This window comes from Brachionichthys hirsutus, chromosome 2 (genome assembly GCF_040956055.1).
Source record: "Brachionichthys hirsutus isolate HB-005 chromosome 2, CSIRO-AGI_Bhir_v1, whole genome shotgun sequence".
Taxonomy (NCBI): domain Eukaryota; kingdom Metazoa; phylum Chordata; class Actinopteri; order Lophiiformes; family Brachionichthyidae; genus Brachionichthys; species Brachionichthys hirsutus.
The window spans coordinates 1,223,113-1,243,346 of NC_090898.1; the positions used below are offsets into that span (position 1 = coordinate 1,223,113).

At 52.6% G+C, this 20,234-nt stretch overlaps 2 protein-coding genes across 2 annotated transcripts; both read right to left on the reverse strand.

Annotated features, from left to right (window-relative positions):
- Positions 1 to 411: 411 nt before the first annotated feature.
- mfn2 (mitofusin 2) lies at positions 412 to 11,108 on the reverse strand. Its single transcript, XM_068745320.1, has 17 exons — positions 10,931 to 11,108; positions 9,774 to 9,909; positions 9,500 to 9,662; positions 9,301 to 9,425; positions 9,115 to 9,223; positions 8,904 to 9,011; positions 6,476 to 6,629; positions 6,076 to 6,143; positions 5,285 to 5,406; positions 5,070 to 5,196; positions 4,846 to 4,950; positions 3,659 to 3,761; positions 2,746 to 2,966; positions 2,146 to 2,301; positions 1,783 to 1,979; positions 1,566 to 1,700; positions 412 to 1,425 (listed from the first exon to the last, which is right to left on the reverse strand). The coding sequence occupies exons 1-17, from the start codon at positions 11,106 to 11,108 to the stop codon at positions 1,356 to 1,358; spliced, it is 2,277 nt and encodes a 758-aa protein (XP_068601421.1). The 3' UTR covers positions 412 to 1,355.
- Positions 11,109 to 18,644: 7,536 nt separating this feature from the next.
- On the reverse strand, positions 18,645 to 19,919 carry LOC137902624 (zinc finger protein PLAGL2-like). Its single transcript, XM_068746721.1, has one exon. The coding sequence runs from the start codon at positions 19,917 to 19,919 to the stop codon at positions 18,645 to 18,647; it is 1,275 nt and encodes a 424-aa protein (XP_068602822.1).
- Positions 19,920 to 20,234: the final 315 nt, after the last annotated feature.

Below are 20,234 nucleotides of genomic sequence, written 5' to 3' on the forward strand. Positions count from 1 at the left end.
CTTGGAACGCCTCGGGATCCCCCCCGGAAGAGCTGGAAGAAGTTGCTGGGGAGAGGGAAGTCTGGCCTTCCCTACTTAGGCTGCTGCCCGCCCCCGTGACCCGGATAAGCGGTGTTGGAGGGTTGGTTCAGGGCACCATGTGTGCGTTGGAGGGTTGGTTCAGGGCACCATGTGTGTGTTGGAGGGTTGGTTCAGGGCACCGTGTGTGCGTTGGAGGGTTGGTTCAGGGCACCGTGTGTGTGTTGGAGGGTTAGTTCAGGGCACCATGTGTGTGTTGGAGGGTTGGTTCAGGGCACCATGTGTGTGTTGGAGGGTTGGTTCAGGGCACCGTGTGTGTGTCGAGTTCCAAAAGACAACCTGAAGTGAACTTTGATGAACATTGTTAGAATGTCAAGAGGACACCAATCCACGTTTCAATAAGCAACTAGCACTGTCAGCGCTATTGTCTTTATTACATAGTTATTACAGAAACATCCACTGCATGCAGCTCATCCCTTCCACTTTTGTGAACTAGTCTGTTTATATCTAGAAACAAGCAGCAAATCGATAGAGCGCGAGCCTTCACTCCGGAGGACGAGCGGTACAGCCGCGTCCCATCATGTGGTTCAAACCCCGCTTGGTGCTTTCGCTGTTAAATCCCATGTGTGATATGGACAAAGACAGAGGACAGCCACCGCCAGCGTTCAAGTCTTGCCTTAAAAATGTTGTCTAATAGAGGGGTTGATCAGAGGCCTGTGAAAGACAACGGGTTCTGATGAGGGGCCTGCAGACCCGCTTAGAATCAGTGCAAGCTGTAGTTCCGACCTCCACTAGGACCGTCTACGGCGTCAGGGTTCTGGAAGGAACCCCCACAACATAGTTACTGGTACTCATAGAACCGAGTGGGAGAACACTCAAACGGTCTAGTCGGTTCAGACGGGTTCCTGACATCGTTACCCGCGGTGACTCGATCCATGTCATCAGTCAGAACAGGCAGACGAGTGGAATCAGAGACAGTGATGGACTAACAGTGAACAGACACACGGATGTCGCTAAGCAACCAAGTCCCCATTGTTCTCCGAAGCTACACAAAGACAGCAGGACCAGGAAATAACTCATTGCTTTGACCAATCAGACATGTCCCAGTTGGACCACCTTTAACCGGAGCATGGCACCGGGCCGGCGTCCCCAGCGTGGATACAAAGACAAAGGTCCATCAGGTCCAAGCTCAGCGTCGCTGAGGAAGGACTTGGGTTCTGGCCCCGTTGGACCTCTTCATGCCGCTTTGTTCTTGACACTTTAGCGCCACCCACTGACGGCTGTCGACGTTACATAACCCAACCCCCCCCCGTGACTCCCTTCTGCTGAGGAGTGGCTCACTTGCTGTGGTGAAGGTACTGCTGGGTGAACATGTTGAGCTCACTGTCCAGCCAGCCCGCCTTGTTCCTGACGATGAAACGCAAACATTAGAAGCACAGCCACGTAAAAAGGGACACGTACGACGGAGCGTCACCCGTCAACGAGAGACTCTCCTGGAAAATGGGAGCAAACGCCAAAGCGTTGCGTCCATGTCGGGGTCCTCCTACCGTAGCAGCTTAGCTTTGCTCTGCAGGCCGTCCAGCAGCTGGATCTTGCTGTTCATGTCGCCGATCTCATCCTCAAGGTTCTGACGGGTGACGTCGACCTGCTGGCAGAGCTGAGCAAACACGCCGGCCAACTCCCTGGTCAACACAGGCACAGGGACGCCAACGCGTCAGAACAGACGGCGAGCACGCGTGACGGCCGAGGGGCGAGCGTGCTCACTGCTGGACTTGGTGGCTGCAGTTGGAGCCGGTGTAGCTGACGATGAGCTGCAGCTTTTCACTGGCGTAGTCCACGAACTGTCTTTTGAAGGCCCTCTCCTTGGCCTTGGTGGTCCAGGTGAGCCTCTCATAGACGTAGAGGAGGCCATACAGGCCGACCGACAGGGCGATCAGACGCCAGCCCACTGCCTTCCAAACCTGCACACAGCAACAAAGCTCCGTGTGGCAGGTGAAAGGTGAAAGGTGACGCCGTCTGACCCAGCAGGTCTCGTTAGAGCCAAAACCTTTGACTAAAGGTTTCCACAGTTCACCGTGCTGCTCTCACTCGCATCGATTTAATGTGTGTGTTTCTGTGCCTCCTCACCACGCCGCCAACAACAAGCACGCCCATGGAAGTGCGGGAGGTTAGGGAAGCCAGACCAGTCACCATGGAGACCATTAGCTCTTCCTGGGTCACAGAACTTTGTGGGAACGGCGGCATACTGGTGCTGACTGGAGTCAAGGCCAAAGGTCGAGGGACCTGCAGGAGGAACAGCTCAGCTAAGAGAATCCAAAACGCCATTTTAAAACCGACAATTGGGTCCAGTATGGAAAACTGAAACCGAACTGGCTTCCATCTTCATGATGTCCGAAGCAGACAGACGACCTTTCTACCGTTTGACCGGAGGGAACCTGCGGAGTGGACCTCACTCTGAATCATGAGGAGCATGGGGGTGATTAGTGGACCGTTGGGAGTCCGGTGGTACCGTTCTGTCAGGGATCTCAGAACTCACTGACTCTAAACACACGGAGGACACGGGCAGTTAAACAAGCCTCTGGATTAGTCCGGCCCATCCGCTCTGCTCGGTCCAATCTGAAGGCGCCGCCCAGCATTTAAGAGACCATGTTGTAAAGGGGTCCTAAAGTTCTCTGCAGACCAGAACTAAGAAAATCTGCTCCAGGCAGTGAGAGGATGGTGCTTCACCTGGTCACCGTAGGCCCCGAGGGCTCGCCGGGTGTTCTTGGGTCCCAGGAAGCGGTTGACCAGCATGGTCCAGCCCAGGGAGAAGTGGAAGCCGATGTCCTCTTGGAAGTCGCTGCAAAGCTTGTCACAGGCCAGGTCATAACTGAGGCTGAAGCACGGCCGGGGAACCAGCTTGTCCACCTGCTCTCTGACGGCGCCGGGCAACAGAGGCTTCAGGCCGTCTGGACGGACACACGGACAGAACACATGAAGAGATCAGAGCGATCTTCGTCTGACGATGATGCTCAACGTCCCGGCGCCAATAGGACGGCTGAGAGGAGACCCAGTCGTACTGGGTACCTCCTAAAGCAGGAGCTGCCATGAACTGGCTGGAGACCCCTTTGGCTTCCCACTACGCTCCATGGACGGGCGTCCCTCTCTCTACCGCCGCTCCACTTGACGGACATGTGGCTTCATATAGCACGGATTCTGTGGCGTGTATAAATGTTTAAAGTTCGATCATGTTTCAGGATTTGGATGAGAAGAATGTTTTTTCCATCTCTTGCTGACCTCTCCTCTAAATTTGGCTTTGCAAATTCAAACTTTTTCCGTTATCTCCAGGCGAGAGACTGTCAAAAAAACAATTCCCTAATTTCCCCAACAGACCTCCTGGAACACTCTACCTAAAACAGACCCTCGACAATGAAACACTTGAAGTAATTTTAAAATCAATTTCTGCCACTAAAAGAAGTTGAGAATTGAGAATCAATTTCATAAAGGATGAGAAAATGAATATGGCGTCGCTACTTTGTGAATTGTCCCTGAACGGAACACCGGGGATGAACCGGGGATGAACCGGGGATGAACCGGGGATGAACCGGGGACGAGCGTAAAGCCATTCGTGCGTATCGATCAGCCATCTCCGTGGTGTTACCGATCATGTCGGTCTGTGTGGCCTGCAGGGCGCTGGTGATGGAGGCGGAGCACCTCTCTGACATGTTCTTGCCCAGACCGTCCTCTATGTGGCGGTGCAGCTCCTGGAACAGACAGAGACAGTCCGTGGGCATGAGGGCAGCGCCGAGCAGCTTCCAGAACCCGTCAGAATTACGCCGACAGAGGGATCGTCCCAGGGCTTGTGTATCGGTAAATTGGGTTTAAATGGTTAATGGATCCTATTGATTACTTCTGCGAGGAGGTGTGTTCCTACATTGCCTGACTTCAGAAGCTCGTGCCGCATCAAGGCCAGATTTTGTGGTTAAATGCGCGATATTGGAAAGTCCTGCGATAACGATATTGTTGCAATATTTTTTTCCTTTCATCTAAAAACACAATCTGCATGAACCATAAGGAAAATATCTATAAACATACCAATTCACAAATGCGCAATTACAGACATGGATACTCAAATACTGCATTTATTTTCATTATTACGTTCGTGTGTATTTTCCCAGCAATCATTTTGAAGCGAGAGCTTTACAACAAAACACTGGAAACATTCCCGTTCTGTTCGGTACCTGAACTATTAACGTCTGTAAACGCGTAATGGCTGCAGGTAAAGCTTTGTGTCGCAGTGAAACCTTCATCCGTCCTCGTTTGAGAACCAACCCTCCGGATCTCTAGATTACAAACATCCAGCAGACGTTCCGTGTGCTCGTGTCGAGGTCGCTGTGGAGGTTTGTCGCGTTTCCTCTCGACGTCGCTGCTGCTTTTCAGCATGACTCGCTAAGGACTTGTGTCTGTGACTCGTCCCGTGTTGTAAAACCAAAGTCGTCCCAACTTCTGGAGGTGCGCCGGATTGGTCAAAGTGTAAAGAAATGTATGAGTCATACGTGAATCATTGGAAATTAATGCACACATTTTCGATATGGACACCGAACAATCGGCTGTTAGTCCCTCTTTGTGGCCCTGCAAATAACTGGCGACTTGTCCAGGGTGAACCCCAGACAGATGCTAAAGCTTTCCGGAAGGCAAATGCAAAGAGATTAACTCTCTAGGTCGGAAGCATGAAACAATCTACAGTCACCCGTTGTCCTTTAGTCAGGACATGTCCTTGAGCCAGCTGTCCAAAACGTGCAGCAGTAATAGACGCAGTACTTCTGATGAACGACGTGGAATACTCACGTTCTTGTAGACCTTGAGCACCACTAGAGACGGGTGGAAGTCCAGGTGGAAGTCGTCCACCAGCAGGTGGAGCTTCCTGATCTCCTCGGCCATGGCGTTGGACACCTGGACAGGAGCAGAGGACACAGCTGGACACAGCCGCTTGTGGAAGACTTTCTCTCTCTCTTTTTGCAAGCCTAGTTTTCAATTCTTTTTTTATGTTATGACATCATCGTAAGGTTCACCTGTCTCTCCACCTCCTCTGTAATCTTCTTGATCTTGGACTTGCAGTCCATGGCCAGCAGGTCCAACTGTTTGTCTATGAACTCCAATCGGTCCTGGCGGTCCTCTTTGGTGAGAAGGCAGTAGACCCTAGAGGAGAAGACAGAATCTCCTCGAGGGCCCAGAGGACGGCGAGCACCTGCAGCCCCCGCCCAGGTAACGCATCAATGCGACTCACCTCTGCTCTTGTGCAGCAACGTGGACAGAATCCATGATGCGGCGCAGCGCTTCAGAGATCTGCTTGGCCCTCACCGTGTGCTGCTCAAACTTGGTCTTCACAGCGGACTGGGAGATGCACTCCTTCACACAGCAGACAGAACCAAAGCAAGTCAAAGTCCTGAAAGTTACACGGGGCCAAGGTTTCTATACCTCACAGGTAAATAAATCAACCTCAGCTGGGGCATCGCTGTGCATCCAGCACAGTATGTTTTATCCCAGGATCGTTACTTTGCATCAATCGAGTTACTGAATATTGGTTTTATTTTTATTTGTATTGTTAATTATGGATGATTTATGTACGAAGGACTTTCAACGGAAACAAGACCGCAAGGGCTTTTTAGAAATGCTCCTCTTAGACAGGATGTGTGACTGTACTTGTACTGTAATACATGCTACTGTGTGACCGTACTTGTACTCTAACATTCTATCTAATAAATATATTCATCATCATGACAAAGTCATGAGCAAATCCTTCCCCCCCAGCTGTGATTGGCTCATGTCTAAACCAATCCGCGAAGACAATGAGCATCAGGCGATTAGTAGCAGGGTAGGGAGAGTTCTGACTTTGTAGTTGTTGGAAAAAGAACATTTACAAAACAGATCAGGACGCACAATGTTTTAAGAACAGCCGAGCACAAAGACTAGAATCCTGTTAAACGCCAAAGCTGGAGTCCGACTCACGAAGGGGTCCCCAACAGGAGCATTTCAACCGCCCCCACCCACAAAGGTATTTAAAGTGACCAGTTTTACCTCAAAACGCCGCTCAAAGTTCTGGAACTCAAACATTCTGGCCTGAAAACCTTCTGCAAGAGCTCCACCTGTAAAGAGAGAACAGAATGAAAGGGTCGACGCCCGCAGGGGTCCAGCGCCGGCCTGACACATCTCACACTGACTCCCAGAAGGAATACCAAAGTGTCACTATCGTGTACTTTACTGAGGCAGAATGGTCCAGTAGAACCACAGAGGGAACAGAACCCCATACAAGCAGACAGACACACCCCAAGTCTTTCAAAGTACATCTACGCATATCAACGTCAACGCATCGCTGCGGTACTACATACTGCTGCACCTGTGGCCATGAGGAAGCCGAGTCTTTTCTCAAACTGATTTCATTGTGTGTCCGTCAGCGTTAAATCACGTTGGTCCACACCTGCTTCAGGCATCCCTTGGGCCTTCTGCACTCGAGCCTGGAGGACCTCTTTGGCAGAGACAAAGAAGATGCGGTCACCGGCCTGGGCCCGATCGACCACACCCAGCTCATCCACCAGGAAGTTGCTGCACCTGTCCATGTGCTGCCTGCGCACCTGACAGAGAAACACATCTGATTGAATATATGAGGTCCAACAAGGTACTACTCTTATTGTAGTACTGGCAGGACACACCCCGTTCCGTGGGACGAGTCCTGCCTCTAAGGGTGACACCAACCAACAGTTTAAAGGTTTCTGATTACCGTGAAAGGTAATGTCTCTAATCACTGATGTAGATACACTCATTAGCTCCTCCCCCGCTCTCCGAGTCAGTTGCCGGGTTCGTGTCTGTGGCCTCACTCTGACCTGCCTCCTCTACCTCAGATCTCCTGAGACCTGATCCAGACTCTCCTCTTGAGACCTTTGCGGATCTGGTGTCTCGGGATAACTCTTGGAGTTAAGGTTGGATGAGAGGGGGAGACACAAGGAGCTGCCCTGCCTCCTCAGAACCGTGTCTGTCCTTCCGTCCGTCTTGTTGGTTGTATGCTTCACCGTGGGGGGGGGGGGGGGGGGGGCACAGCCCTCGTAGGAAATAAAACACGATAGGCTAGTCTGCCGAGATGGCAGGTTCCGGTTACGTTAAAAATACAATGCATGAGAGTCTCGGATGAAAACATTTGTGATTTTACAGCTAGCATAGAAATAACAGAAGAAGAGGAACCAATCTGACGCCAGAACTACTTTAATCAATGCTAACACGGATAAAGCAGAGCAAAGCAAAGGGGGCTTTAGAGACCATAAGTACAATAATAAGACACAACGCGTCCAGGATGCTTCCCCATGTCGGCTGTCGTATGACCCAGCCGGTCTCTGGCAGGTGAAACCATCCGAGAGACTCTATAAAAGAGCTCGGAAAAGTCCTGATAGAAAAAGTATCAAAGTAAAAGAATTTATTGAGCTTTCAAAACTTCATAGAATGATAAAACAGCTGCCTGATTTACAAGAGTCCACATGGGTTGGCCCCGCCTCTCCGTAACGACCACCGGGGACACAAGCTGGCGTCCTGTCCTACAAAGGCGGTGTCCATCCGTACCGTTTTGGGTTTACGCATTTCTCCTCATTACATTTATTACTAGCGCGATCTTAGCGCTCTGTGCGGAACTAAAGTCCTGGGCGAGTTTCCGCACGGACACCATTGCGTGAGACGGACGGGCGCTGGAAGCTCGGAGGCGGGACTAGCAAATGCAAGCGAGAAGCCTGAGCTGGAAGCCCCGCCCACCTCACTACGCTCTCATGTTGGGAAACACTTCGGCTTCCCTGTTGAAGTTACCTGGTAATGCCGCCGCGGTGACACATCGGTGGGCGTGGCAACGGGTAGGGCGGGCCGTTCCATGTTGCTTTCAGAACATTTCATCATCAGCCTGCGACTGAAAGCTGGACTCGGTGTGGCTGAACAGGGCCGCTAGTGCTCCGTAGCGCTCTCTAGCGCTCTCTAGCGCTCTGTAGCGCTCTGTAGCGCTCTGTAGTGCTCTGTAGCGCTCTGTAGCGCTCTGTAGTGCTCTGTAGTGCTCTGTAGTGCTCTGTAGCGCTCTGTAGCGCTCTGTAGCGCTCTGTAGCGCTCTGTAGCGCTCTGTAGCGCTCTGTAGCGCTCTGTAGCGCTCTGTAGCGCTCTGTAGTGCTCTGTAGTGCTCTGTAGTGCTCTGTAGTGCTCTGTAGTGCTCTGTAGTGCTCTGTAGTGCTCTGTAGTGCTCTGTAGTGCTCTGTAGCGCTCTGTAGCGCTCTGTAGCGCTCTGTAGCGCTCTGTAGCGCTCTGTAGTGCTCTGCAGTACTCTGCAGTACTCTGTAAATGGTAAATGGACTGCACTTACATAGCGCCTTTCCACCGCTTCGCGGCGCTCAAGGCGCTTTACATGAGGCCTCACATTCACCCATTCACACACACATTCATACTCCAGTGGGCGACTGCTGCCATGCAAGGTGCGGCCAGACCCACTGGGAGCAATTTGGGGTTCAGTGTCTTGCCCAAGGACACTTCGACACGCAGACAGTCAGAGCTGGGATTCAAACCACCGACCTTCTGATCACTGGACGACCCACTCTACCAACTGAGCCACAGCCGCCCCTGTAGTGCTCTGTAGTGCTCTGCAGTGCTCTGTAGTGCTCTGTAGTGCTCTGTAGTACTCTGTAGTACTCTGTAGTGCTCTGTAGTACTCCGTAGTGCTCTGTAGCGCTCCGTAGCGCTCTGTAGCGCTCTGTAGCGCTCCGTAGCGCTCTGTAGCGCTCTGTAGCGCTCTGTAGCGCTCTGTAGCGCTCAGTAGTGCTCTGTAGTGCTCTGTAGCACTCTGTAGTGCTCTGTAGTACTCTGTAGTACCCGCGGCAATGCGCACTGACCTCATCCATGTATTCCGGCTCCGAGGCCGAGGCGTCCCAGCGGTTGTTGAGGATGAAGATGTTGGGACTGGACAGTCGCTCGTTGACCTTGTGGAAGAAGGACTTCTCCTGTCCAGCGACAAGCAGGACACAATTAAGACATCAGCGGAGACGGAGACATGCATTACATCAACACTCCCCCCCGACCGGGTCCTCCCCCGTCCCGCCTCACCGTCTGCATCAGAGTGGACTCGGAGTTGGCCACCAGAACAAACACATCAGCATCCAGACAGAACTTGTCGATCCAGCTGTCCAGCTGCGTGGTGACATCAATCCCTGGGCTGGAGGGGGGAGGGGGGGGTTAGTAAACGGAGAGAGAGCAATGCAAGGCCGGCCCGAACCAGAGTTAGCGGCTGACCTGTCCACCAGCACCAGATCGTCCCTGAGCAGAGCACACTTGGCCTTGGGCCACATGACGCAGACCAAGCTGCCGGCCTCCAGGTCTTCATCCTGGTGCAGCGCGTGGGCCAGCTGGTTCACCGTCTGCCACGCAGAGCACAGCGGTGAGCGGCGGCGTGGAGCAGCGCCGCGGCGGCGTGGAGCAGCTCAACGCTCACCTTGATGCTCTTCCTCTCCTCAGAGCCCTCGGTGAGGAGGAAGGCCTCGTGGCCGTCGGTGCCCTCCACCCTCAGGAAGCAGTTGGTCGTGTGCCCGATGCCCGAGGGCAGGACCTTGTCACACAACATGGCATTGATCACCGAGCTCTTCCCGTTACTCGTCCTGCAAAGCAAACACGCCGTGCTGTCGATCCTCGTGCTTCGGGTCAGAATGGATGCTGAGATGAAACCAGATCCAACACAGGAACAGGAAGGAGAGCATGAGGAGACGCACCTCCCGAAGAAAACCACCTTCATGTGCCTGCGGGCGAGCACCTCTCCGATCCCTGCCACCTTGGCCAGGTAACCCCGGACCTCCTGGACCTGCTCCTCAGTGGTGACGGGGTCCAGCTCCTCGTTTTTGTAGGTATCTGACAGGACAGGAGGAAGCCATCCGTCAGAGTGCGTCTTTGAGACTCACGAGTCGTACGTCGTCGTGGTGACCGTCACGCTATTCCTCCAGCTTACTCTTCTCCCTGTACAGTAGTCCCTCATTTTCCGCGGGGGTTACGATCCAAAAACAACCCGCAATAAGTGAAATCCGCAATGTAGTAATTTGTATTTTTTTCCCAATTATTATACATGTACATAAATGTTTTAAGGCTGTTAAACCCCTCACCACACACTTTATACACGTTTAACAGTCAGGCATTAATCTAAATAGATTGTTTCAGTATTATAGAATGAAACCAAAGATCAGAACCTTTTCAGAACTAAACATTTGTTTGAGGAATATAAATATATAGTACGTACAGTAAACGTTTTCCTGTTAATAATGTTAAGGCGTGCAGGTCGAGGAAAGAGCCGCTTGGAGTGCAGAAGAACAAATATTCTACTCGTGCTGTCTTTAGCCTCTCATGCTGCTTTATTGGATAGCTTAGCACAGCGGAACGGCAGCGGCTACATGTATCAACAGGAAGAAACAAAACCCAAAAGGGACGTGACGTTTATGCTCCTACAAAATAAAAGCCTCTTTTTACACAGAGAATAAGAGCGCTATAAAACAAACGCTTAACAAATAAACATGATAGCTTCTAGAAATAACAAATTTAATTTTAGTGATCAACCTACGAGGTTGAACACATGAGAAATGATTAATAGCAACTCGCGCGTATTTCCCAGTTCCTCCGACCGCGCCTTCGTCCTTGCGCCGTTTCAAGGCGCGTTCAAATGCAAAAAATAAAATCTGAAAAATTGTATTAAAACTCCGCGAAGCAGCGAAGTCGCAGAAGATGAACCGCATTATATCGAGGGACGACTGTATTCTTCTTGCAATACGAAAGAACACCTGGTGGATCGCCTTCTTGCTGCTGAGAGGAGGCTCAGCTAGCCGCGAAGCGGGAACGACACCAGTTCTCTGCTGGCTCAACTAGAGGACAGGTGGGGAAGTACCTTGGAGAAAGGGCGCGCTCTCCTTGATGTAGGCCCCCAGCTGCTCGAAGATGCCGTTGATTTTCTTCTTTGCCGTGACAAAATGCTTGAGCGGCGACGCGTTCACTTCCGCCATGAGTCTCTTGTCCTTCTTGCCGTGGCCTGCGTTGGAGTTGGGCCGCGGGAACACCAGAGACATGGCACTAGACGGAGCACGAAAACACACGCGCTGAACACACGCCACAAACGTCCGGTGAAATGAGGACCGGGGCGTCGCCACGGCGACAGCGTCAACGTCATTGTTCATTACAATCAGAGATTCTCGTAGACCCTTTACAAACGCTCGCTGAGGTCAAAGTAGCGTCAGTGTAAAGATGGGTCCCAGGTCAGTGACATCACAGCCTCAGACAACGCACCAGAACTCACCAGAACCTCCAAACAGGTCCCAGGTCAGTGACGTCACAGCCTCAGACAACGCACCAGAACTCACCAGAACCTCCAAACAGGTCCCAGGTCAGTGACATCACAGCCTCAGACAACGGACCAGAACTCACCAGAACCTCCAAACAGGTCCCAGGTCAGTGACATCACAGCCTCAGACAACGGACCAGAACTCACCAGAACCTCCAAACAGGTCCCAGGTCAGTGACATCACAGCCTCAGACAACGGACCAGAACTCACCAGAACCTCCAAACAGGTCCCAGGTCAGTGACGTCACAGCCTCAGACAACGCACCAGAACCTCCCGACAGGTCCCAGGTCAGTGACATCACAGCCTCAGACAACAGACCAGAACTCACCAGAACCTCCAAACAGGTCCCAGGTCAGTGACATCACAGCCTCAGACAACAGACCAGAACTCACCAGAACCTCCAAACAGGTCCCAGGTCAGTGACATCACAGCCTCAGACAACGGACCAGAACTCACCAGAACCTCCAAAAAGGTCCCAGGTCAGTGACATCACAGCCTCAGACAACGCACCAGAACTCACCAGAACCTCCAAACAGGTCCCAGGTCAGTGACATCACAGCCTCAGACAACGCACCAGAACTCACCAGAACCTCCAAACAGGTCCCAGGTCAGTGACATCACAGCCTCAGACAACGGACCAGAACTCACCAGAACCTCCAAACAGGTCCCAGGTCAGTGACATCACAGCCTCAGACAACGCACCAGAACTCACCAGAACCTCCCGACAGGTCCCAGGTCAGTGACATCACAGCCTCAGACAACGGACCAGAACTCACCAGAACCTCCAAACAGGTCCCAGGTCAGTGACATCACAGCCTCAGACAACGGACCAGAACTCACCAGAACCTCCAAACAGGTCCCAGGTCAGTGACATCACAGCCTCAGACAACGGACCAGAACTCACCAGAACCTCCAAACAGGTCCCAGGTCAGTGACATCACAGCCTCAGACAACGGACCAGAACTCACCAGAACCTCCAAACAGGTCCCAGGTCAGTGACGTCATAGCCTCAGACAACGCACCAGAACCTCCCGACAGGTCCCAGGTCAGTGACATCACAGCCTCAGACAACAGACCAGAACTCACCAGAACCTCCAAACAGGTCCCAGGTCAGTGACATCACAGCCTCAGACAACAGACCAGAACTCACCAGAACCTCCAAACAGGTCCCAGGTCAGTGACATCACAGCCTCAGACAACGGACCAGAACTCACCAGAACCTCCAAACAGGTCCCAGGTCAGTGACATCACAGCCTCAGACAACGCACCAGAACTCACCAGAACCTCCAAACAGGTCCCAGGTCAGTGACATCACAGCCTCAGACAACGGACCAGAACTCACCAGAACCTCCAAACAGGTCCCAGGTCAGTGACATCACAGCCTCAGACAACGCACCAGAACTCACCAGAACCTCCCGACAGGTCCCAGGTCAGTGACATCACAGCCTCAGACAACGGACCAGAACTCACCAGAACCTCCAAACAGGTCCCAGGTCAGTGACATCACAGCCTCAGACAACGGACCAGAACTCACCAGAACCTCCAAACAGGTCCCAGGTCAGTGACATCACAGCCTCAGACAACGGACCAGAACTCACCAGAACCTCCAAACAGGTCCCAGGTCAGTGACATCACAGCCTCAGACAACACACCAGAACTCACCAGAACCTCCTGACGGGTCAAAGGTCAGTGACATCACCGGGCACGCCTCAGACACACTCTCGTGCATCGAGTGTTTCTATTGGCTGGCCTGTGCTCGACTCCGGGTCCACCTACTGATGCTTTGGGGCTCGGACCAGCGTGTTAAACCGCAGTGACACCATCGACACATGAAAACAGTTCTTTGAATCCGGATCAGATACAAACGAAGCTCTCCGTGATCCCGGTGCTCGGCCCGTGTGACGTCATTAACCCTTTAGTACCTGATGGTCTGAGCGCACCCCATCGCCATTAAGGCCGTGACACCAGCACCACCTACTGGTCAAAATCGGTCTCTGCTGACCGGTCTGACATTGAGTTGGAAGGCTAACACAGCCTAGCTGTGATTAGCAGTTGTCCGGTAGTAGCAGCCTGCTGCGTGACGTCACTCACCGTGGACGCGGCTCGTTCCTCACTGATACCCCTCTTGCATCCCGGCCCTCCGGCTTTTGAGATTTGCTCAAGATCACTAGCTTTCAACGGTACTACGCGGCTAAATGTTAGCATTTAGCTGCGTATGCTACGGCCAGGGGGGCGTACGCTTCCGCTGAAGCCACAGCGCGGGCGGCGTTGTGAACAGACGGCCGGACTAGCAGCAGGCCAGCAGGCTAGCAGGCTAGCTCCTTCCACACATTCACTTCAGCAGAATACTAAATACCGGTAGTCCGGTAATCGCTGTCGGCGCTGCGCTCGAGGAGAAGTCGACCAAACCTGGAGGAAGTATCGCGGGAAGACGGACCGGTCCACAGGAAGTCTCCCTACGTCACGTTCTTGGTAGCCCATCAAGGTTGTTCGAGAGGAACTGCGTGTCAATTGAAATCCTACTATGGCAACCGACCCGGGAGGCGGGACCTGAATGGCTATTAGACCAGGCGGGAACGTCATCATATTTAAAGCCAATGAGAGGCAGGGGAGGGCGTGTCCATAGTAGGAGCAGGACGACAACGTCATTCAGACTGCAACAACGCGGAAATACTCATCCGATCATAATTTTATCATTACTTCTCTCAAAATAACACTAATGATCGATATGAAATATAATTCTGAACATAGAAATCAAAGAGTGGACTAATTTTACAATTAGCCATTAAAAAGTAGTAAAAAGAGCCTTTAACCTCTGACGTGGCTTCGTTGAACGCTGGCTCCAGTTTAACTTCAACTTAAAACGACCCGTCAGTGAGCGCACGGCTCCAGGTCCGAAGCGAGCCGCACCCGTTGACAGAACGAGCCCTCCTGGAGTCCAGTCCGGGCTCACCTGCTTCGCTGCCGGGTCCGACAGCAGCAGGTGCAAACGAACCAGTCCAAGAAACACAGTCAAAATCTAAAGATTTATTTTGTATGACTTTATACACAATCAGAAAATAACAAATCCATTTGTTTTCACCATCTTCTAGTCTATTACATGATAATAATCACCTAAAGCAAAACAGATCTAAAGGAGGTGGTGAAGCCTGCCGGGCAGCGGTTCTGAGCAGACGCTGAATGAACGCTTTACGGCCGCCAGGGCGGTACGAACAGACGAAAACACGCAGCACCAGACGTGTGCTAGTCCAAACACGCAACACGGACGATCCGCAGTGGGAGGGACGACCTGTGTTCAGATGGAAAAGCGTCGCAGTGTCCTTCACGTCTCAGACGAGTCGTGTGGCGTTGCAGATTCCAGCGTTCCAACTGATAACTAGGGGGCCTCCACTGGGCGCAGACTGCTGCCCAAGCAACATGAGGCTGGGTGCTTCCAGCGCCGTCCGGACCCTTCCAGACCGGAGTCACAGGCGCGTGGACCGGCACCCTAACCCCCCCTCCTGCTGGGAGTTTATCGCAGTATCAAAAGAAGACACTATGGAGTTACAAAGTACATGTGCTTCCTGTGACAAAAATAAAACTCTACACAGATGCCGTCTCTGTCGTTAGAGGGACAGACACCCGTCTCTTCTGAGGTAGTAAATAAGTAGAAATATCATTAAAGGCAAGTACAGAGAACGATGTTTGACCCTGAGGTACACCGCAGGACTTGTGTGTACCTGGTCTAATGCTGACTTGATACCCCACAGTGGTAAAAACAGCCGAATCGTTACATGTTAAAAAGTATTTCTAATGATTTTAGCAGAAAATATGACAAAGTAGAGGTAGAAAACGTGACTGAATTACAATGTCAGCATCCGACACTAGATAGAGTTTAGATTCTTAAAATCTACCTTTATAGTTTCAAACTAACGGCACAAGCGCCAAATAACTAGAAGCAAACGAAATAAAATCAATTCAGAAACCCACAGTGGTTCATGTTTGAGGTACAGATCAAAGGAGTAAGTGCTGAAACACTCCGAGGCACGACAGTAGCATTTTAAGACATTGGTGCGACACCTGGAGGCTGGTTCTCAGGCGCGACGCAGCGACACCTGGAGGCTGGTTCTCAGGCGTGACGCAGCGACACCTGGAGGCTGGTTCTCAGGTGTGACGCAGCGACACCTGGAGGCTGGTTCTCAGGTGTGACGCAGCGACACCTGGAGGCTGGTTCTCAGGTGCGACGCAGCGACACCTGGAGGCTGGTTCTCAGGCGCGACGCAGCGACACCTGGAGGCTGGTTCTCAGGTGTGACGCAGCGACACCTGGAGGCTGGTTCTCAGGTGTGACGCAGCGACACCTGGAGGCTGGTTCTCAGGCGTGACGCAGCGACACCTGGAGGCTGGTTCTCAGGTGTGACGCAGCGACACCTGGAGGCTGGTTCTCAGGTGTGACGCAGCGACACCTGGAGGCTGGTTCTCAGGTGCGACGCAGCGACACCTGGAGGCTGGTTCTCAGGCGCGACGCAGCGACACCTGGAGGCTGGTTCTCAGGTGTGACGCAGCGACACCTGGAGGCTGGTTCTCAGGTGTGACGCAGCGACACCTGGAGGCTGGTTCTCAGGCGTGACGCAGCGACACCTGGAGGCTGGTTCTCAGGTGTGACGCAGCGACACCTGGAGGCTGGTTCTCAGGTGTAACGCAGCGACACCTGGAGGCTGGTTCCCAGCTGGAGGGCTCCTCCACTGCACTCGACCGCTCTGAGGAGCATCTGTCAGCAGTCGTGTTCCGTTTGGACCAGCAGCTCTGACTACGCCCCCCCGGTCCAGGACGAGTCGTCTTTACACCAGAAACTTCAAATCCATCCCAACTACTTTCGAGGAACCAACGTTATCACCAAGGTGCTCCGGAAGGCTTTTGTAGAACTCATGGATTCTCTGTGGAGTCAGTTACAACCCACACAGATCCAGTGGTCCAGCTTGAACAGAACCAGAAGCAGTCAGATTCATTTAAACCTAGATCGGACGCAGTTCCACTGTGGGAGCCTACGAACGGGAGGGCTGGGTGCCAGGGACCGCAGGGAAAGACCAAACTGGTGTTCTGGTTGACATGTTGGGTTCCCCAAGCTGGGGAACATCCCATCGTCTCCAGAACTCAGGTGAGTCCATCATTTCCGTCTCATCCCAGAACACATTTCAGGGTTTTGCTCAATGACTATAGGGGATCATTTCTCCTTGTGAAAGACTTTTCTATGTCGTCAGGGACAAGCAGCAACCCCGAGCTTGTCCATCGGATCGGCACCGTGTCAGAGTTCTGTTTTGTCCTGGTACCAGTAGCGTCAGACCACAAGCAGCCGCCGCCCTACTGTCTCCTCATTCAGGCAGGACGCCGCGAGCATCGTCCCTCGGACGCGACTCTGGGTGCCAATGAACAGCTGATCCCTGAGGATCCCCACGGAAAGAAAAAGTCTTTCAACCGCTAATCAAGGTACGCAGAGTCCAATACTTCTTTGCCTGCGTGGTACCCACGGTCTCAAACGTTCTGGCCCACAACCTTTAAAAACAGCAACCATGTTGTCAGTGGAATTTAAGTGCATTTTAACATAGTGATGCTACGCAAGATAGTTCAAAACTGTGTGACCATGCTGGTGAGCTCGGTTAGTGTTCACTAGTGACTGTTAAACCGTTTGCTCTATTAGAGCACCGCTCGGTTAGTGTTCACTAGTGACTGTTAAACCGTTAGCTCTATTAGAGCACCGCTCGGTTAGTGTTCACTAGTGACTGTTAAACCGTTAGCTCTATTAGAGCACCGCTCGGTTAGTGTTCACTAGTGACTCTGTTAAACCGTTAGCTCTATTAGAGCACCGCTCGGTTAGTGTTCACTAGTGACTGTTAAACCGTTAGCTCTATTAGAGCACCGCTCGGTTAGTGTTCACTAGTGACTGTTAAACCGTTAGCTCTATTAGAGCACCGCTCGGTTAGTGTTCACTAGTGACTGTTAAACCGTTAGCTCAATTAGAGCACCGCTCGGTTAGTGTTCACTAGTGACTCTGTTAAACCGTTTGCTCTATTAGAGCACCGCTCGGTTAGTGTTCACTAGTGACTCTGTTAAACCGTTTGCTCTATTAGAGCACCGCTCGGTTAGTGTTCACTAGTGACTCTGTTAAACCGTTTGCTCTATTAGAGCACCGCTCGGTTAGTGTTCACTAGTGACTGTTAAACCGTTAGCTCTATTAGAGCACCGCTCGGTTAGTGTTCACTAGTGACTGTTAAATCGTTAGCTCTATTAGAGCACCGCTCGGTTAGTGTTCACTAGTGACTCTGTTAAACCGTTTGCTCTATTAGAGCACCGCTCGGTTAGTGTTCACTAGTGACTGTTAAACCGTTAGCTCTATTAGAGCACCGCTCGCTTAGTGTTCACTAGTGACTGTTAAACCGTTAGCTCTATTAGAGCACCGCTCGGTTAGTGTTCACTAGTGACTGTTAAACCGTTAGCTCTATTAGAGCACCGCTCGGTTAGTGTTCACTAGTGACTCTGTTAAACCGTTTGCTCTATTAGAGCACCGCTCGGTTAGTGTTCACTAGTGACTCTGTTAAACCGTTTGCTCTATTAGAGCACCGCTCGGTTAGTGTTCACTAGTGACTCTGTTAAACCGTTTGCTCTATTAGAGCACCGCTCGGTTAGTGTTCACTAGTGACTCTGTTAAACCGTTAGCTCTATTAGAGCACCGCTCGGTTAGTGTTCACTAGTGACTGTTAAACCGTTAGCTCTATTAGAGCACCGCTCGGTTAGTGTTCACTAGTGACTCTGTCAAACCGTTAGCTCTATTAGAGCACCGCTCGGTTAGTGTTCACTAGTGACTCTGTTAAACCGTTTGCTCTATTAGAGCACCGCTCGGTTAGTGTTAGCGTACTCTATTTTAGTAAGGCCACTTACTTTCCAATATTCTAAAATGAGAAGATCTCAAGGTTTCAGTAACAAACATGATAAATTACTGCATAAAAGCTTCCTAACAGAGTCCTAAAACGGGGCGACTCTCGGCATCGTGCAGCGAGTGACGAGAGTTAAGTGCATGGCCTGCGGTAACACGTCTCTTATAGAAGCACTACTCTACTTTGGTTGGAGTGACATCTACATTTCCTCAAAGTTTCAAGCTTCCTTCTTAAATAATGAGGTAATACTGATGAGGTGATTTGTTTTGACACTGACAGGCTAAAGTTTAACAAAGCAAAAAGAAATGCTTCTTTACCCTCTTCACAAAAAACGTTGGTGGGAACAGATGTGCTTACTGCTGAAAGGCCTGGTAGTAATGAGGTAGGGCGCTCGAGTTGCTCATAGCAGGACCGCTGTAAGCCTGAGGTAGCTGGCTGTGGGTGGGGGCTCCAGGGCTCGGGTGTACATGAGCCTGGGGAGGCTGGAAGAACGAGAACGGCCCTGGAGCCTGGGAGGACAGCGCTGCAGAAGAGGACGGAGAGGAAGTGGCGGTGGTGGCAGGTGGATAGCTCATCACTAACCCTCCCATCCCCATGTGGGGGCTGTAAGGCGGCAGGCTAAAGGGCAGGAAGCCCAGCAGGGGCCCGATGTCCATGTTCGTTGTACAGGACAGCTCGGAGGAGGAGCCAGCAGGATGGGGGTTGCCACCAGCACTCACGCCTTCGCCCATAACCTCCCTCTGAGGGGAGGCAGACGTAGAGGCAGAAGAGCTGCTCACACTCAGGTGAGGTGGGGGGGCACTCTGCAGGTCCAGCAGGAAACTGTCCACGTCTGCACGAGGATATGAGGTAGATCCATGCTGGTACCTGGCCATGTTGCTGTAAGGCTGCTGTTGAGGGGCCGCTGAGGGCTGCAGGTGACGGTGACAGGACTGGGGGGCCATGTGGCGACCCATGGCCCCCATGCCCTGGGACAAGGAGCCCTGCATGAGGCCATGAGCGTGGCCCAATCCCGGGACAGGATTGGCCATTGGGTAGGAGTTGTACATTTCCCTGGAGTACGTCTCCCCGGGTTCCTTGGAGACGGCGCCTGTATCGGAGTTCGCAGGGCTCGGCTCCTCCTTCACCGGACACTGGGGGGTGGGGGTCGGTGTAGCCACGGGAGTGCTGGGTGTACACGGGGGCATCAAGCCCGACTCCTGCGCATGGCTCTTCTTCAAGTGGCGGGTCAGGTGGTCTCTCCTGCCGAAGCGCTGTGCACAGCGTGGACACAGGAAGTCCCGGCGGCCGGTGTGCACCACGGCGTGTCGCCGGACATCCTTACGAGTATAAAAACGGCGGTCGCACCTCTCGCACGAGTACTTCCGCTCCCGCGCTGGTAGAGCAGCGTTGGCGTTTCCCTCTGATGGCGGCGGCCTGTCGATGTGGCTGCCCAGGTGCTCCAGCAGGGCAGGTGCCCCCTCGGGGCGGGGCAGGGCTGCTGCAGCGCTGTGGGCCGCCACCAGGTGGCGTCTATAACCCAGCTGGGTGTTGTACTGCTTCCCACACTCTTGGCAGTGGAAGAGCTGCCTAATGGGCGGGTGGCTGTCCCGCAGCTGGCTCTTCAAGAGGTCCTGCTGGTGGAACATCGTCTCTCGGGCGGGACCGCGCTGGCGCTGCTGCTGCACAGGGACTCTTGGCCAAGAGCCTGAGCAGACGGACAAGACTCATGAGGATTGTCCCGAGAGCCGAGCATCAGCCTGCAGGACTTCGGTCGTTCGGCTAACCAAGCGTTCCGGCGGTAACACTCAACGCTGCTTGCTGGCCGTCTGAGGGGCTTGTGTGGCGATGACTCGTGGTCTGTCCGGCCTTACTGAGGCAAGCCTGTGTCCAGCACTTGATCTCTGGGACAGCAGCTGCCATAGCAACCCTAGAAGGGCTGCAGTGACGAGGCGCTTCGGAAG

Excerpts from the sequence above, each read along its gene's own strand:
- mfn2 (XM_068745320.1), bottom strand. The coding sequence starts at position 11,108 with ATGTCTCTGGTGTTCCCGCGGCCCAACTCCAACGCAGGCCACGGCAAG. Across the intron at positions 6,144-6,475 it reads CCAAGGGATGCCTGAAGCAG|GTGGAGCTCTTGCAGAAGGT; the intron begins GTGTGGACCAAC and ends CTCTCTTTACAG. Across the intron at positions 2,302-2,745 it reads TCGGGGCCTACGGTGACCAG|GTCCCTCGACCTTTGGCCTT; the intron begins GTGAAGCACCAT and ends TTCCTCCTGCAG.
- LOC137902624 (XM_068746721.1), bottom strand. The coding sequence starts at position 19,919 with ATGTTCCACCAGCAGGACCTCTTGAAGAGCCAGCTGCGGGACAGCCAC.